The sequence below is a fragment of the Melanerpes formicivorus genome, unplaced genomic scaffold (genome assembly GCF_026170545.1).
Source record: "Melanerpes formicivorus ecotype bairdi unplaced genomic scaffold, bMelFor1.0.p_v2 SCAF_35, whole genome shotgun sequence".
Classification (NCBI taxonomy): Eukaryota; Metazoa; Chordata; class Aves; order Piciformes; family Picidae; genus Melanerpes; species Melanerpes formicivorus.
The window spans coordinates 6,848,232-6,866,296 of NW_027142387.1; the positions used below are offsets into that span (position 1 = coordinate 6,848,232).

At 46.0% G+C, this 18,065-nt stretch overlaps 2 protein-coding genes and 1 non-coding gene across 3 annotated transcripts in view; 2 read left to right on the forward strand and 1 right to left on the reverse strand.

Annotated features, from left to right (window-relative positions):
• COL1A2 (collagen type I alpha 2 chain) overlaps positions 1-6,531 on the forward strand; it is a 40,532-nt gene extending 34,001 nt beyond the window's left edge. The window contains exons 43-52 of the mRNA XM_068157031.1: positions 797-850; positions 954-1,061; positions 1,385-1,438; positions 1,755-1,862; positions 2,466-2,519; positions 2,651-2,758; positions 3,582-3,828; positions 4,332-4,522; positions 4,963-5,205; positions 6,081-6,531. Of these exons, the coding sequence (XP_068013132.1) occupies positions 797-850; positions 954-1,061; positions 1,385-1,438; positions 1,755-1,862; positions 2,466-2,519; positions 2,651-2,758; positions 3,582-3,828; positions 4,332-4,522; positions 4,963-5,205; positions 6,081-6,227 (1,314 nt within the window). The 3' untranslated portion in view covers positions 6,228-6,531. The remainder of the gene's footprint in view (positions 1-796; positions 851-953; positions 1,062-1,384; positions 1,439-1,754; positions 1,863-2,465; positions 2,520-2,650; positions 2,759-3,581; positions 3,829-4,331; positions 4,523-4,962; positions 5,206-6,080) is intronic.
• A 4,182-nt stretch (positions 6,532-10,713) lies between these two features.
• Positions 10,714-10,787, reverse strand: TRNAN-GUU (transfer RNA asparagine (anticodon GUU)). The gene has a single exon. It is a non-coding gene; the product is annotated as a tRNA-Asn (tRNA).
• A 3,041-nt stretch (positions 10,788-13,828) lies between these two features.
• Positions 13,829-18,065, forward strand: part of CASD1 (CAS1 domain containing 1) — a 30,869-nt gene continuing 26,632 nt past the window's right edge. The window contains exon 1 of the mRNA XM_068157032.1: positions 13,829-14,144. Within this exon, the coding sequence (XP_068013133.1) occupies positions 14,012-14,144 (133 nt within the window). The 5' untranslated portion in view covers positions 13,829-14,011. The remainder of the gene's footprint in view (positions 14,145-18,065) is intronic.

The following is an 18,065-nucleotide window of genomic DNA, read 5'->3' on the forward strand; positions in this document are numbered from 1 at the left end:
GGTTGGAAGGGACCACAAGGATCATCTAGTTCCAACCCCCCTGCCATGGACAGGGACACCCTACACTAGATCAGGCTGCCCAGAGCCTCATCCAGCCTGGTCTTAAACACCTCCAGGGACAGGGCCTTGACCACCTCCCTGGACAACCCATTCCAGGGCTTCACCACTCTCACGGTGAAGAACCTCCTCCTCACATCTAGCCTGAATCTCCCCACCTCCAGCTTCTTGCCTTTTATCTCTTTAGGATAACCATATGAAGCTTTCTCCTGTCAGGGAAACCCATTTGATAATCTGAAGTGTTGTTGATACAGGACTCCTGCAAGTCCTGAGACTAACAGGATTTCAAAGAGATCAGTGAATTGTAGTTACAAAGAAATAAACTTTCTTCTGCTCAGGGAAAAGGTTTGCTGGTGATCACAGTGGAACAGCTGACCTGAAATTAACATTCACCAAGGAAGCCATTTGAGGACAACAAAGTAATTTAGCTGTCACTACTGTTTAAATCCTTTTTTCACCACTGCCATTTTCCATCCAAAAAGAAGGTCTCAAATTTACAGGAGTGCAAGCTAGATGAAGACCACCATTGTCTCGACCTTTTCATTTAAATACTGCAATTTGCCTCTACACTGAGCTTGTAAAACCTGAAATATTTTAAAACCATCATATTTACCTGAGGAAGAGTTTGTAATCCTCAAGATTTATGCTGTCTCATCTCACTATCTTCTTATTCTCAGCAATTAGACTGAGAAACAGTTCTGTGCAAGATGAAGGTTGATGGAATCTAATATATTTTCAGGGAAATCCTGGGAATGATGGTCCTCCAGGCCGTGACGGTGCTCCTGGCTTCAAGGTAACTTCTTTTTTCCTTACATTTCGTAATCATGGAAGAAATACTCCAATGTGTGTAAGTCAGCAGTAACACACTCTCTCCTTTTGCATTCCTCTGTTCCCAGGGTGAGCGTGGTGCTCCTGGTAGCCCTGGTCCCAGTGGTGCTCTGGGTGCTCCCGGTCCTCATGGCCAAGTTGGTCCTTCTGGAAAGCCTGGAAACCGTGGTGATCCTGTAAGTTGATGAGACCTTAATTTTTTTTGATTGACACAGGACTAACACCCATCATATATATACACATGAGACATCAAACCTCTATAGTATGTGGAGTCTCCTTCACTGCCGGCATTCAAAACCCACCTGGATGCATTCCTGTGTGACCTGCTCTAGGTGATCCTGCTCTGGCAGTGGGGTTGGACTGGATGATCTTTCCAGGTCCCTTTCAACCCCTACCATTCTGTGATTCTGTGACAATTGCTATCTGCAGAGATGTATTTAGCATAGAACCTTTTTTAGGTACAATATACAGCACTGACATTTTTCTATGCCTCTTTCAGGGTCCTGCTGGTGCTGTTGGTCCTGCTGGTGCTTTTGGTCCAAGAGGTCTTGCTGTAAGTCTGATTTCTAAATACATCACCACACTGATGCAAGGAGAGAAAACATGCTTTATTAATAAAACCTCATGACTCTGCTCAAGATATGGGCCCAAAAATTAGTGCTTAGGGACCTGTAAATATTTCTAGACCTAGGATCTCAGTCAGGGTTCTCTCTAAGGAGACCAGTCCTGAAGCTTTTGGGGCTGACATTCCTCCTGGGTGGGTTAAGGGGGTGTATATAAATATATTGGGGCAACCTATGACATAATACAGCTCATGCTTAATTCTTGCTTTGACACTGGTATATACTTGACACCTGTATCCCTTCTAGGGCCCACAAGGTCCACGTGGTGAGAAAGGTGAACCTGGTGATAAGGGGCACAGAGGTCTGCCTGGCTTGAAGGGACACAACGGATTGCAGGGTCTTCCTGGTCTTGCTGTAAGTAAATGATTTTCAGGATTTTGGATATAAAGAGCAAAATTAAAAAAGAAAATAAGGTCACCCTAGTGTGGAATTCTATATGCACAACCCAGCATGTTCATGCCACTGACTGCACTCTGTGCCTTCTTTTAGAGGCCAGAAGATTCTCTTTAGTACTCAGTCCTCTTCCAGAAAACAACTTTTGATACTGCCATTGATAGTTGGCTTTAGAGCTGGGATTGCCATTAGCTACCCTGAAACTTGGACTGCATTTGGATAGCACAGAATTCAAAGAGCTCTGCCTTTTAATACTACTTCTATTATTTTTAGGTTTTCTTTTCTTTATATCCCCTTAGGAACTTGTATTTTAAACCCCTCTCTGAAACTCCGAAGAAACAATATAGATACTTTTAGAGGTTATCCCCTTAAGCACTTCTTCACACTTTCTCTCCTTCCTCCCCAAAATGGGCATTTTATACCCCAACTCCACTAATAAATGCCACTAGTCCTAGATTCCCATCCTCTGAGCCCAAATACACATCCTGACTGTAGCTCCCTCCTGAATCACGCCAATACAAATGTGTGCTGCTGCAATTTTTTTGACTGCATCTCTTCCAATAGGGCCAACATGGTGACCAAGGTCCTCCTGGTAACACTGGTCCTGCTGGCCCAAGGGTATGTGGATTTAAGAGCATGTTCAAACAACTCTCCCACTCCTTTTGTGCAACATAAAGATGTGCACTCCCATTTATATCAGTCTCTGGTTGTAGTGTTTTCTACTCCAATTAAACTGAGTTTCCTTTTAGGGTCCACCTGGTCCTTCTGGTCCTCCTGGTAAAGATGGTCGCAATGGTCTCCCTGGACCTATTGGCCCCGCTGGTGTGCGTGGCTCTCACGGTAGCCAAGGCCCTGCTGTGAGTATAACCTCCTTTGTTTTTTTCCCAGTTGATTTAATACATTTGAGTCACCATGACAAGAAAATTACTTCAAAAGCCTCAGAGTTTAGGAAAAGATGTGGGTTTGTTTAGTTAACAAAACCAAACCAACACTAAAACTTCCAAATGTCTGTTACTGAATATTAAATATTTCCCTAAGAGGCCTAACTTGAAGTCCTTGTTCATGCCTTATAACAGCTAAAGGGTGAGTGACAGGAGGATGGAGCCAGAGTCTTCCCAGTAGTGTCCAGTGGCAAGACAAGGGGCAGTGGGCACAAGCTGGAACAAAAGGTTCCACTTCAAACACAAGGAAAAAATTCTTCACTGTGAGGGTGGCAGAGCACTGGTCCAGGCTGCCCAGAGGTTGTGGAGTCTGCTTCTCTGGAGGCATTCAGAACGTGCCTGGAAATGTTTCTGTGACACCTACTCTAGGTGATCCTGCTCTAGCAGGGGGATTAGACTAGATGATCTTCAGGAGTCTCTTCCAACCCCTACCAGTCGGTGATGGATAGGCAGAAAGTACAAAAAGATGTAGTAGTACTGCACTGTAAATCTACTGCTTGAGCCCATGGCAGTCACCACAGGGCACGTCCATATGGAATCATAGAATCAGTTTGGTTGGAAAAGATCTTTAAGATCATGGAGTCTAGCCATAGATCTAGGAGTCAAACCTTATCTGCTGCCTCAGATTAGAGCTCAGGGTACCAGGAGTTAAGCAGAGCTATGCACGTGTGGAAGCACTTAATTGGAAGAAACATGTCTAATGGAATGCTTCTTATCTTTTGCTTCTGAAAAACTTTAGGGTCCTCCTGGTCCTCCTGGCCCTCCTGGTCCCCCTGGCCCCAGTGGTGGTGGCTATGAAGTTGGCTTTGATGCAGAATACTACCGGGCTGATCAGCCTTCTCTCAGACCCAAGGATTATGAAGTTGATGCCACTCTGAAAACACTGAACAACCAAATTGAGACCCTGCTGACCCCAGAAGGCTCCAAAAAGAACCCAGCTCGCACCTGCCGTGACCTGAGACTGAGCCACCCTGAATGGAGCAGCGGTATGGTGGTGGCAGACTTGCCCTTTCTGGCTCAGGGAATACTTCCAGTTCTGCTTTCTTTCCTGAAAGGTTTCCTTGGCCGCCCAGTGAAAATACTAAATGGCCATTGACAAAGTTTTCCATGTCTCCACTGAAAACAGATATGAGGACATTCTTTAAAGTTCTTTGTAGCTATTGCTGTGTGATTAGTACAATATTACTTATTTTTAGACACAAACATACTTAAGTCTATCAAATATAGTTTCATGTACATTAAGAACCTAAAATACGTATTTATCTCATCTTGCCATCTTAATATTGTACCTAGTTGATTTATTTCTGGCTTCTCTCCTTAAGCATGCTGATCTAGTGGAAGGTGTCCCTACCATGGCAGGAGGGTTGGAACTACATGATCTTTAAGGTCTCTTCCAACCTAACCCATTTTCTTTCTGAGTTCCTTAATCAAGAAGGTGAATGCAAATGTTTGGCCAAGTGAACTATTTGATTTCTTTCCTCAATGGCAGGCTTCTATTGGATTGATCCTAACCAAGGCTGCTCTGCTGATGCCATCAGAGCCTACTGTGACTTTGCTACTGGTGAGACTTGCATCCATGCCAACCCTGCCAATATTCCTGCTAAGAACTGGTATGTCAACAAGAATCCCAAGGACAGGAAGCACGTCTGGTTTGGTGAAACCATCAATGGTGGCAGCCAGGTAAGTGATGTATGGCAGGAAGATTGTTTCCTACAGAGCTGAAGAATTCCCAACTCACTGACTCTCAGCAAGCAAACACATAAATTCAACACTCTTAGGGGAGAAATGTGAAAAAGGGAATTACCTTTTATTCCAAGGGGACAGAGCTTCAGTTCTGTTTTGGATTACAATTTGCTGGAAGGATTTCTCCTTCTCCCTCCTCTTCTACCCTATTGTGGAAGAGTTCTGCCTTTTAGCTACATTATCTCATGTCTGGTTTTCAACCTACCTCCTACTAAATTCACTGGATGCTCTTTAGCTCTGGAGTTGCAACAGACAAGTGACTGCAGACCTATGTGGTTATTTTCCTAACCTTCCTAGAGCAAACATCACACAGTTCCATTACAGGCACCCATCTTTCCTCAGCAGCACAAATGACCAGGTCTCTTTCTGTTTTTCAGTTTGAATACAATCATGAGGGTGTGACCTCAAAGGATATGGCCACCCAACTTGCCTTCATGCGTCTATTGGCCAACCATGCCTCCCAGAACATCACCTACCACTGCAAGAACAGCATTGCCTACATGGATGAGGCAACTGGCAACCTGAAGAAGGCTGTTATACTGCAGGGATCCAATGATGTCGAACTGCGAGCTGAAGGCAACAGCAGATTCACTTTCAGTGTCCTTGAGGATGGCTGCTCTGTAAGTAATGCAGAAACCACAGGCACCATGGTTGCTCCTGCTTAAGCATGTGATTAGGGAGATAGAGTTGTGCTTTCATTCAGAACCAAGTTGCCAATCAGACCAGCAAAGTTTTACCCAGTGAGGATGAGCAGCCTACAAACCCTCCTGGAGACTTCCAAAACCTGCCTGGACACATTCCTGTGTAACCTGTTCTAGGTGAACCTGCTTTAGCGGGGGAGTGGACTAGATGATCTCCAGAGGTCCCTTCCAACCCTCACCATTCTGTGATTCTGTGAAACCCAGCCATACCAAGGCCTGGGCTACAAACAAATCCTACTTTGTACTGAGCAGTGGGGAAAACAGAAGAAAAAGAGGGAGCAAAACTTAATTTGTTGAACACTGAGGAGAAAATAGTGTGCAATCTCTAGGGAGAGCAGGGTCTTCTTTATGAGGGTGGCAAGACTCTGGAATGGATTGTCTGGAGAGGTTGTGGATGCCCCCTCCCTGGAGATGTTCAAGGCCAGGTTGGATGTGGTCTTGAATAACCTGCATCCCTGCTCATGGGAAGGAGGTTGGATTCTGTGATCTCTGAGGTCTCTTCCAGCCTAGGCCATTCTATGATCTTTAAGGCCTGAAAAAGCTGGTCAGGGTTCTCTGAGGATTTAACATCAGTGTGAATAAAGTGGTAGTTTATGTAGAGCACCACAAATGTGACTTCAGAAGAGTAAGTACTTTCAGTATCAGAGATGTCAATAGCTTGCTGTGGGTTTCTGATCTGTGAACAACGGCAGCAAGATTAACAAGAAATTCTTTCAGAGATGATCCATTCAGGTGAGCCAATTTTCAATCCTATGAACAAGGCAGTAACAATTGTTATTAATCTTCTCTTGCAGAGGAAGAATAATGAATGGGGCAAAACAATCATTGAATACAGAACAAACAAACCATCTCGCTTGCCCATCCTTGACATTGCACCTTTGGATATTGGCGGCGCTGACCAAGAATTCGGTTTGGACATTGGCCCAGTCTGTTTCAAATGAATGAACTAAAATTAACTTAAAGCCTCTCCCAAATTATTCTCTTGTCATTTCTTTTTGTAATGAAAGCTGACTCCTTCCATTTCTTCTGTTCATCTACTTGCTTAAACTCTGGGCGAAAGAGAAGGAGAAGAATTGATTGGAGCACTGTGCAATGAAATTTAATACCAGCCCCAAAAGAACTTGGAAGTCTCTCAAGATTTAACACCTTACTTTGGGAAATGTCAACCTTTGTAAAGAGAAAGTAAAAAAAAAAATAATTAAAAAAAAAAAAACCAAAATAAAAAAATTCTGAAAGTTTGCACCACTTGTGGCCTTTGAATATCTTCCACAGAGGAAGTTTAAAACCACAACTCCCGAAGGTTTAAACTACCTCATGCACTCAGTCGTGTGACCCACATCTTTTGTAGGTACTTCTGAGGTACCTTGAGTTCCACTCCAAATGCAGTGGTGTGAATTGCATTCCTATAACCAAGTCTCTTTCCAGTACTTGAACTTTGATGGTGCTAGCAGCATTTCAAGTGTCACTTCTCTGTTTCTTTGAAGTCTGCCTCACAACTTAGAATGTCCTGTCTCACCCCAGCTTAAGCATGTGGATCATTTTTCCTCATCTTTTGTCTTCTTCCTCCAAAATCAGGTGCTTCTCCTTTCAGATCTCATTTCCACCTTAAACGATGGCTAAAATCCCAAACAATTGCCATTTCTCAAAAAAAAGAAAGAAAGAAAGAAATTGTATTTTGTATATGTGAGATTTTTAAATAAATTGTGGAAAAAGATTAATGAAATAAAGCATGTCCAGTGTTCCAAAAGAAGCTACTCAGTGAGTTAAGTTACTTGGTTAGAGACTCAATTTACAAGATGTTGGCATTACTGCAGCTACCTTAGCCCACCGCTGTAAGGCATTGGCTTAGAGCATTCTTTTCAGTATTCAGTATCACTAAGGTTGGAAGAGACTCAGATATTGCTTACAACTGCCCTGAGGGTGTGATTGCCTACTTGGCTCTTCATTTCAACAGCACCTTCTGAAAAGCCCACAAGAAACTCAGCAATTCTGTGGCTCATAGTTCAGAAGCAGAAATAATTCCTTTTTGTAATTGCTAAGCTTGGATTAATGACTGGAAGAAGGATCATCTTCCTATTTGAAGGTAGAAGGGAAGTTAAGTTTCTGTCTTGCACACCAAGATAGTTCCTTGGTGTTGAGAGAGTTGTGCTGGCTGATGCTGTGCTGTAATTAGTAGAACTGTGCCTGCATGCCTTGGAAATTATGTGCAAAAGTCCATGCAAAGAATCTCCAGTGTCTCCTCAGGAAGGTCAGGGTTTGTCAGGCTCTTATCATCCATGCAAGGAATCTCTAAATTCAGTTGTCTGCTCAGGAAGGTCAGGGTTTGTTAGGCCCTTACTCATTTGGTTCTATAGGAGACAACAGAACTATCTGCTGTTGCTAACCTTAATACTTTACTATCACAAAAAGCACCAGGAGAAGGAAAGACTGTTCTTATCTGAGGCCTTTCCAGAGACTGCAAGTCCAACAGCCTTGAGTTTGGAATTGGGAAGGTGCTCAGAACACAAGCATTTAAATAAATACCATTTATTCTAGTAATTCAGTAGTTACTGGCACACCACATTGAAGCACCATCTTATAAAAGTATATCTATTTCATTTTCTCTTGCTGCTTTCAAGCACTGAAATTGGTTCTTTGGGTGAAATGAAACAAGTGTTCTCAGCTGCTCATTCTCCAGGCCCTTAGTGAAAGAGCAAAAGCAGCTTCTCCTCCATTTCCGTAGTGCATAGTGCACCACCTGTTGACTTAGATACCAATTACTAGCACCTGAAAAGTGTTTTTCCTTCTTTTTTTTTAAACTTGTATTCACTTCTATGGTTACTATCCAAATCTTCTGAGTTGCCCATGGCCAAGGGTATCCTAAGGGCTATTTCTGCCAAATGTCAACATCACAATTCAACCTAAAGATAGATTAACTTAATAGAACAACATCCATCTAAAACAGAAAAGCTCTTGGCAGCAAACTGTGGTCTACTCTGGATAGACAAGACTCAAGACAACAATAATTTAGCCTTTTAGTTGTCAGGTTCTCTGAAACATCAGATGCAAATGTACCTGATGAATATCTCCCCAGTGAAGCAAATGGTTGTTAACATGCTGCTTGTGATTCAGCTAGCAGTCTCCTGCCATCACCTCCCAGCAAAGGTACTGCTGTTAAATGATCGTTTTAGGTGTACAGGGCATTTGGTAGTGATCTGCAACAAGTCAGGGCAGAAAGAATTCACTTTACAGAGGAACTACAGAACTGGATTCTTTCTGTTTGGCCAGACCTACAATATTGCTAATGTTACGTGGACATAGAAGGCAGAGTGGAAGGAGGCTGAAGATGCCACCTCACAGTTGTCTCTTTCCTCCTTTCTATCTTCCTGACAAATCCCTAGATGTGTACTCGGCTCCCATGGTCAGGGCCTTTGAACACACTCTGTTCTCACCTTTCACCAGCTCTCTCATTTAGACTGGAATCACTCTGGACTGTTTAATTTTATCTTAATCCACAACAAGGTTTCAACTTTGTCCTCCTGTTGTCTGCCTGCAATTCTGAAAAGGTGAAAAATTATTTTGGCAAGGCAGAGAAACCTTGTCTTGAGGGGTAAGTGGAAGCCATTAACAACTGCACCCATACCAGAGCAAATCATTCACAACCACTAGATTAGCCTCCAGACCTCAGGGGGGGACTTGGGCATCATCAGGCTTTACACAAATATAAGTATAGGTTTAACATGGGGTTCAAAATGGGAAGCAAACGTCTTTGAGGTGAGAGTGGGTTTGGATCACCTCTCATCACTGATGGAGAGCACAAATTGCCACAGCAGAAGACAGCAATCAGGTTTCGTTCAGAAATGTCACTGTTCAAGGCTCTTACTATGACAACACATCAGCTGTAGCATTTGTTGGGTGCTTGATATGAACCTCTGCATCAGGTTCCTGAAACGTTCACAGTAGGAGTGAAGAATATTTTCCCTCCATATTAGAGTCGAAGTAGAATCACAGAATGATAGAATTATTTGATTTGGTTTGGGTTGGAAGGGATCTTCAGAGGTCTCTTCTGGGTTTTTCAGCTGGTCTTTTGCACTTAGACCAAGGCCAGCTGACTTTTTACCAGCTAATTGTCTGCTTCCTGCTCTCAGATTGATCGGATTGGTAGAGTTTTGCCTTCAGCTTTGAAACCAGTACTTTGATTGCCTCTTTCCTAGTGTTCAGATCCTTATGCTCCAGCAGTATAGAAAGGAAGACCTCTCACAAGGATTAAATTCTTGCTTATACCATGAAAACAGGCAGGTGGGCAGTGGAGAGAGGGCACAAACAGTTTTCCCTGCGAGAGAGGGGATGATTCATGACATGAGGGAGCTACTGAAGGACACAGGCTTCATGGTTTCACTGCATGTGGATTGGTCCTGGTTTTAGGCTTTAGCTGTTACCAAAGTGTGCCCAGGGGTTTTAAAGCTGGCAGCACGCACCAACAGCTGGCCTGCAGCTTCCAACTCAGCAGGCTTTTACACAGGATGTCTGGAAGCGGGACAACTGCTCAGCTCTCAGCTCACTCTTAAATGACGAATCCTTGCTAAGCCCAAGGTGCACAGCAGCCCGTGCTGATATTTTGTTTACACTTCAATGTCATAAAATTGCTGTTGGAACATCGTAGGCACAGTGGAGCTCACAGCCACCCACAAGAGCACAGACAAACAGGTGTGACAGAACAATGTGTACCCTAGGGAAGTGTGCTGCTTAAATTAAACTCATTCTCTGTAATTCCACCATGTAAATATTTTAGTCTATTAATCTGCTGTTGACACTTCAGCAAATTAGTGTTTTAATGAGCCTCAGGCTAATAAAAAAAATTGGTGTCCAAAGTTTCATGCAATCATAAGATCATAGAATGGTTTAAATTGGAAGGGACCTTCAAGATCATCTAGTTCCAACCCCCTTGCCGTGGGCAGGGACACTAGATCATCTTGCTCAAGGCCTCATCCAACCTGCCTGTGAATGCTGCTTGGAGCCTCCATAGCTTCTCTGGGCAACTTGCTCCAGTGCCTCACCACCCTCGTGTGGAAAAATTCCTCCTGATGTCACAACTCAATAAAGCTGCTTCTAGAGTGATACCATTCCCCTTTGCCTTTCATTCCATGCCTGTCAAAAGTTTCTCTCCCGCTGTCCTGGTAGCCCCCTTCCAATGCTGCAAAATCTAGCCTAAAGTGGCCTTCTTTTTGAAACTTAATCACCCCAACTCTCCCAGCTTGTTCCCATAGCTGAGGTGCTCCAAAAGCCCCTCCGCTCATCATCATCCAGACCTGCTCCAAACAATCTAACCATTCCACCTCCTCTTGTTGGGGCTGGATCAGAGAAGAGTTTGGCGTGAAAGGAACCTTAAATTAAAGGTCTATCAAGACTACAATCCCTCTACCGTCGGCAGAGGAAAGGAGCAGTAGTCGTCCCTGGGTGGGCTCGAACCACCAACCTTTCGGTTAACAGCCGAACGCGCTAACCGATTGCGCCACAGAGACTCCTGCTGGCAGTTTTGTGTTAACACCCAAACGCGCTCACCGATTGTGCCGCAGAGACTCCTGCTGGTGGCTGTCTTCTAAGGAAAATTATTTTCCATCGCTGCTCATTCACCCTTCGTTTGGCCTTTTATTTAGCCAAATGCCTTTTGTGACATCAAACTCTATGTCTGTCCAGTCTCAAGGATCACACAGTTTAGTTTCCTGGCAAGGAAGTCCACCATCGGGCATTATCTGAGCCTCTTCATCATGTGCTTTCCTCGGTTTTGTCTCCTTTGCTCTTCTCCTTGCTGAGTTTTGCTCGGTTGCTGATTGCTAACTGTTTTGATTTGGATTAAATTAACGAGGCGGGAATTGTAAAACTATAGTTGTCTTTTTTTCCCTGAAACCCCCACCCCAAAATTATGTACAAACTAGTTAGATTTTATTTATAGGTTCTGTTTGGTCGTGAATTCTACAATGATGCTTATGGGCAACTTTAGTACAATTTACAGAGTTCAGAGAATGGGAAAGGCTAAGCCACAAAATAGCTTCACCCTACCCCTTAGGCAAAGCCAAGGAGAACGCCGGTTGTACTCACCAGGGCGGAGCAGGAATTTGGAGATGGTCCCTAGGGATCTCTTCGCTGGCAGGCTCCAGAACCGCCAGTTTGTAATCCAATGTGTGGATCGCGTGGCACAGATCCAAAGGGAAAGGGACCCACCAAAATCAAAGTGTGCTTGGACACAGCTGCCACGAGGGAAAACTCCTGCAGCAGCGCTGTCTGAGCAGTGCAAGGGAAGCCACACTGCCGGCCTGTGCCAGCCGACAGCCGCAGTGTTACGGCAGGCAGGGTCACTCCAGCGGCAGGCAGGGAGCAGGACCCAGGGCAGGCAGGTCCGGGGAGAAGCCAGGTCTGAGTGCTCATCTCTCCAATTTTGCCACGAATCCAGAGCGAGAGCAGAGTGAGTCCAAAATGAGCGCCAAAAGTGATAAAAAAAAAAAAACAAAAAAACAAAAAAAAAAAACACCCAAAACCAAAAAACCCAGACGTCCAAAATGAAAGCGCCCAAACGAGAGGGCCCAGCCCGCTTTCTGCCCACTCTAAGATTTCCCTAGACGGTGTATCCAGTGCCAATATATCCTGGGTCTGAAGAACACAGCCAATCACAGCTCCGAACCCCAGCACGGGCTTCCCCCCACAGGTGAATACCTGTGAGGGGCTTCAGCTCCCGGTGGGATGAATGTTCCCCAGGGGGAGGGGAAGGCAATTTCACTCCTTTGTCTTCCCCTATCAAACCTCCACTGATGGAGGTGGGAGAAGGGGGATTTGGAGCACCCCGTAACACTAACCACACTTACAGGCTCCAGGCTTTGAGAACTGAACAGTATCAGTAAGCATGAGCCATGAACGAAGCTGTAAGAGCAGGTGCCTTGTGGAAACCCAGACCTAAAAAGTTCATGGAATGATAGAATGCATCGGGTTGGAAGAGACCTTTAAAAGCCTTCTAAGTCTACCTCCCCTGAAGTAAGCAGGGACAGCCCCAATGAAATCACGCTTCTCACAGTCCCATCAAGTCTGAGCCCCCACCACCTCTCTGAGCAACCTGTGACAGTGTTCCACCATTCCATTAAGAAGTAAAGAACTTCTTAATGTCTAATCTAAATCTACTGTTCTAGTTTAAAATCATGGCTGCTGATCCAGGTGCTCCACGCCTTTGTAAACAGTCCCTCCCCAGCTTTCCTGTAGCCCCCTTCAGGTACTGGAAGACTGCTCTAAAGCAGTCCCCGGAGTCTTCTCCAGGTTGAACAGACGCAACTCTCTCAGCCTGTATTCATGGCAGAGGTCTGATTATTTTGGTGGCCTCCTCTGGACACCCTCCATTTGGTCCATGTCCTTCTTGTGTTGACAGCCCCAGGGTACTCCAGAGTACTCCAGGTGAGGTCTCACCAGAGCAGAGTGACAAAGTTACCTCTTTTGATCTGCCAGCCATGCTGCTTTTGATGCATCCCAGGATGCCACTGGCCATCCTAGAGCAGAAAGAAGAGTGAAAGCTATCCAAGGAGCACTAGGAAACAAATAACCATCTTCAGTAACTCCAAATCTGTACACTTTGGAGTTTACCTGCTACTTTTGTTTTCCTCTCTTCTTGAGAGAATAAACCTGAACACATTAAAATAGTAGAGAGTTATTATTATCTAAAAACATTGCTGATAAAGTGAATGATTTAAGGGACTGGATTTAATAAAGCTTATATGGTGACAGTAGTAAAGATATTGGTTGAGTGGAAACTGGGCAATCATTGAATAGCTAGTAACAGCACACATCAGAAGAATACTCAGGACTCGAGAACCTGGACATGAGCTAACAGTGTGCACTTGCATCATCCTGGGCTGCATCAAACGCAGTGTGACCAGCAGGTCGAGAGAGGTGATTGTGCCCCTCTGCTCTGGTGAGACCTCACTTGGAGTGTTGTGTCCAGCCCTGAAGCCCCCAGCACAAGAGAGACAAAGACCTGATGCAGAGCGTCCAGAGGAGGGTCACCAAGATGATCAGAGGGATGGACCGACCACCTCTCCTGTGGGGCCCAGAGCCCAATCCCTCTGCCAGAGAAGGGTCACCCGGAGTAAATCACACAGGAACGTGTCCAGGTGGGGTTTGAATGCCTCTAGAGAGGGAGACTCCACAACCTCTCTGGGCAGCCTGCTCCAGCGCTCTGCCACCTCCAAAGTGATTTTTTCCCTTATGTTTACGTGGAACCTCCAGTCTTCCAATGTGTGCCCTTTGCCTCTCGTCCTGTCACTGGACACCACCGCCAAGAGTCTGTGTCCATCCTCCTTCAGAGCGACAAGTGTTTAAAAATCGCATCAGCTGGGGAAAAGCTCACACTGCCCAGTGCCAGCAGCCGCGTACCGGGTCAAGGAGAGCCCTGCCCAGCAACTCCTTTACGGCACACGCTCAGGGGCGAGCCCCGGGGCCAACCCGGGGGACTCCGCCGCACCCCCCGGCGCGCAGCGGGGCGGGGAGCTGAGCGCTGGGGCCGCCCACTGGCGGCCCAGGGGAAGCCGCCGCGCTGAGAAGAGGGAGGCGGTAGCGGCTCCGCCCTGGCAGCGGGGTGTCGGGCTGCTCTCCGCCGCTCCGGTGGGGACGGCAGCGGCGGGGGCTGCCTTTGCCGTCAGCGGGGACCCAGTGCTGCCCCGCTGCGCCCGCCCGCTCCATCGCACGTTGTTGTCATGGAGGAGCCAAGATGGCGGCGCTGGCCTACACCGCGGGCAAGCGGGAGATCAACTACTACTTCAGCGTGAGGAGCGCCAAGGTGCTGGCGCTGGGCGCCGTCCTGCTCCTCACCGCCTGCCACGCCGCCTCCCGCCGCTATCGAGGTGAGGGGGCGGCCGCGGGTGCTGCACGGGGGGCCGCGGCTGGCGGGCAGCGGGAGGCGGAGCCCCGGGGACCGCGGCCGTGCAGGGAGGGCGACGGTACCCCCCGCCCGAAGCAGCTCTGGGGGCGACAGGAGTTCACTTGTCTCGGCGGGCTGGGGCGGTGCTGGCCGCTGCGGGAGGGAGCACGGGCAGAGCGGACGTTCGGCTGCCCCATCGCGGGCCCTGGCCCGTGGGTCCTGCAGGGCCCGGCCCCGGGGTCGCCGCAGGTTTTCCCGCCGCCCTGGTGAGGCCCCTCGGGGGCTGCGGCGAGGGGACGGTTTCACCCCAAGCACAGACAGACTCACAGGGCCTCGCCTGCGTGGTGTGTGGCAGCAGCACGGCTGCAGGTGAAGTTGCAGGGCTAGAGCGTGGCTTCTTCCCTGTGCCCTATACAGGATGATTAACGATCTTTACCTGGCAATTTGTGGTTGAAGTCTTAATTAGTGCAAGACTTAGTATAGGATTGTTGTATAAAAGTGAACCATTACCTCAAACATAAAATCCAGCCTCTGGTGGATGAAGCAAAATAAAGACGTGTTTGGTTTCATGTGTCGTTAGTGGCTGTGAACAAGCCAGGACCTGGAGACGAGCTGGTGAACCTGTCTGTTACCGGGGTGTTGGGAGATTTGTTGAGTACTCTTTCAGGTTGTTTTGGCCCTCAAGCTGTAAATCTTGGCATGATCTGTAAATGCTAATGTTAAAGGAAAGATCTTGTTTCCGGGCTAAAAAATGTGTGGGTTTTCTTGTGGGTAAACAAAAAAGTTGATCCAGAGAGAGCGATCACCACGGCTCTGTTTATTGGTAGGAGAACTGGTGTCATTGTTCTCTTAACACTTGCTGCCAGCGTCCTTGGAAGACTAGGCTGAGGCAGTTTATTATGGAAATGGGAAAGTGGGTAGGGGATCTTCGTGGATACAGTTCCCTACATTCAGCCCCTGGCTGGCCCATCAGTAAGTCTGATAAACTGACTAGTACCAAGTTGCAAGACACAGAAGAGTTTACTGAACTCTAGAGGAGCTCAAACGCTAAGTAATTGACTTCCCTGTTGTACTGTGTTTCTTAACGCAAATCAGTCACAAAAATTCGCAGGAGGGTGGTGAATGTAATGCTTTTTAACAGAAGGATTGCGCAACGAGCCCAAGAAAATAGGGAGTGCCATATCAAGCTGATTACAAGCAAACTGGAGTATGCATAAATGTGATATATTGCAGGAGAGTTAATGAGGGAGGTGAGTCACAAGTTGTAAATCTGCAGGCCTTTATGTAAGTTTATATGGTCTGTATAGATTTTCACAAAGCTTTTCATGGTTCCTTTCCCTAAGACTTTATATTTCTAAAAGTTATTATAGGGCAAGCATGAGGCTTTTCCCCTAACTGTTTAAAAGCTAGACCTTGGGTGAATAGTTACCAGGTTGAGGTCCTTTAAACAAATAATATTCAAAATGCAAAGGGTTTAGAAAAAGCAGGTGAAGCATTTGTAGTAGACAAAAGTTTTCAGGATAATTGAAAGCAGAGGTGCTCGAGATCATTCTGCAACCCTTAGGTGATCTTAAACATCTGAAATACAGCAGGTGTCAGGATATTTTTGGCAGTCAATCACACCCCATATGACTTCACTGTGGTTGCACAGCTGGAGCTAATCGGCACCTTGTTTTACTGTCAATGGTGTTGGTCAACCCTTCTTAGTAGTGATAGGATAGAGCTTGGAAAAATTTGTGGCAAGAGAGCAGCACAAATGACAGGGGAATGAAACAGCTGTCTGAAGTAAATAAAGTCTGTACCCTGGACAGAAAACTACTAACATGGTCTCCAATATTGTGAATTGCTGGGGGAAGGTAAATTCACGGCGATTGTGTCATTACACAAAAAGTACCAGCTGCAAAATGAAATTAGCAGAAATCAAAAGAAAGCACTTTCCTCCCACAAAGCCATTTTGAAATATTGGTAAGATTTTACACCAAAAGTGCCCCCCAAAGGATTATCCTGATTGACAGAGGGTAGCTGAGGTGGGGCTGCAAACATGCTGGGCTGGCAGCTCAGGTGTTCGTTCTAGTAAACCTTTTGCAGGATGGAGGATTGTTTTATTTGTGAGTAATTCTCGTGAGAGCATCATGGAGTGCAGACCTACCAAGCTTGGGTTATGAAATCAAGGCATGGAGTCCTAGAATTGTTTTGTTGAAAAAGACCTTTAAGATCATGGAGTCCTGACTGTCAGCTAAGAACACTACCTCCTGAAGTGCCATGCCCACACATTGCTTGAGCACCTTCAGGGACGGTGACTCCATCCCATCCCTGGGCAGCAATGGGTAGAAACATCATCCAGCTCAGGCAGTCCCTGGACTGAAGATGGAAGGAAGGATGTTAGGCAGGAACAGAATGTTTGCCTGCCCTCTTATTTATCCCTAAGTATCTGGTGATGCCCCAGCTGAAGGCAGAATACCAAGGTAGATTGACCACAAAGAGCTGTCCTTACTTTCTTGGGCATCTTCATCAGCAAGTTAGTAGATTTCAGAAGGAGTCCAATTACTGGTGGCCATTCTTCTGCATATTTCACTTGTATCACTCCAACATCTTTCCTACGAGGAGCTATGAAGGAGCTTGAATATCTCTTCTGTGAGGAACTATGAAGGGACTTGAACATCTCTTCTGTGAAGAAAGACTGAGGGACCTGGGCCTGTTTAGTCTTGAGATGAGAAAGCTAAGAGGGGATCTTACCATATCTGAGGGGTGGGTGTCAAGATGAAGGTGCCAGGCTCCTTTTTGGTGTTAGTGAGTAACAGGACGAGGAAAAATGGGTACAAGCTGGAACACAGGAAGTTCCATCTCAACACAAGGAGAAACTTCCTTACTATGAGGGTGCTGAAGCCATGGAGCAGGCTGCCTAGGGAGGTTGTGGAGTCTCCTTCTCTGGAGACTTTTAAGACCCATCTGGATGTGTTCCTGTGTGACCTGCCCTGGGTGATTCTGCCCCTACCATGCTGTGATTCTATGATCTCCTGATTTTCATAATATGTAACATGGAGGACTTTGTAGTAGTAGCTTTTGCAGCTGTGCGTCGCCTGTTCTCATCATCCCATCACAAACCACATGAGTGTGAAAAGGTTTTTTAGTATTTCTGGCTGGTCCATTTTTAAGCAGCTTGCTCTGAATGCTATTTTTCAGAAGTGGGTATGCTTGAGAATCAAGGAAATCACATTCCTTGAAAGCCAAAGTATAGAAGTTAATTTATTTGAAATTACTAAAAGTGAAACAATGGTAAATTCAGATTTATACTTCCTATAGACAGATGTCTGTCCAGCACACACCGGAGCTTTGCCAACACAGTTAAAAAGCAGGTGAAGACTCTGCGTTCCATCTCATCTGCAGGCATTTTGGCAGCAGGATCAGCTATCTTCCAAGTAGCGATGGTTGACAGAGGAGCAGAAAGGCATTGATAAACTGCTCCGGGGAGATCTTCTCTTTAATCTGTTCAGAAGTGGCACTGTACTGAATAATGAAACAGGCACAAAGTGGAAAATAAAAGATGATGTTGCTGACCTGGAGTAACCTGTACTGGTTGAAAAACAGAGTTGCAGAGACTATCGTTCTGGAATCTCCTGAGTGCAGCCTGTATCTATGGTCTCAGCATACTTTCATGAGAGCTCCTTAAATGTTCAGAAGCATGTGGCCCTCTGCATCTGGCCATTTGCCACATCCCATCGCTGCTGTGCAGTAATTAATCAGCTTGACATGGATAGTGCAAGTGCCCTCAGATAAGGAAGGAAGTGTTCATTTCATTTGTGGAATCTCAGGGATTTGCTTGAGAGGCTACTGGTCAACTTCAGGCAATTCCTCAACTGTCTTGAGGTGATTTATAGACTCTTACTGATGATTAAAATAGAAG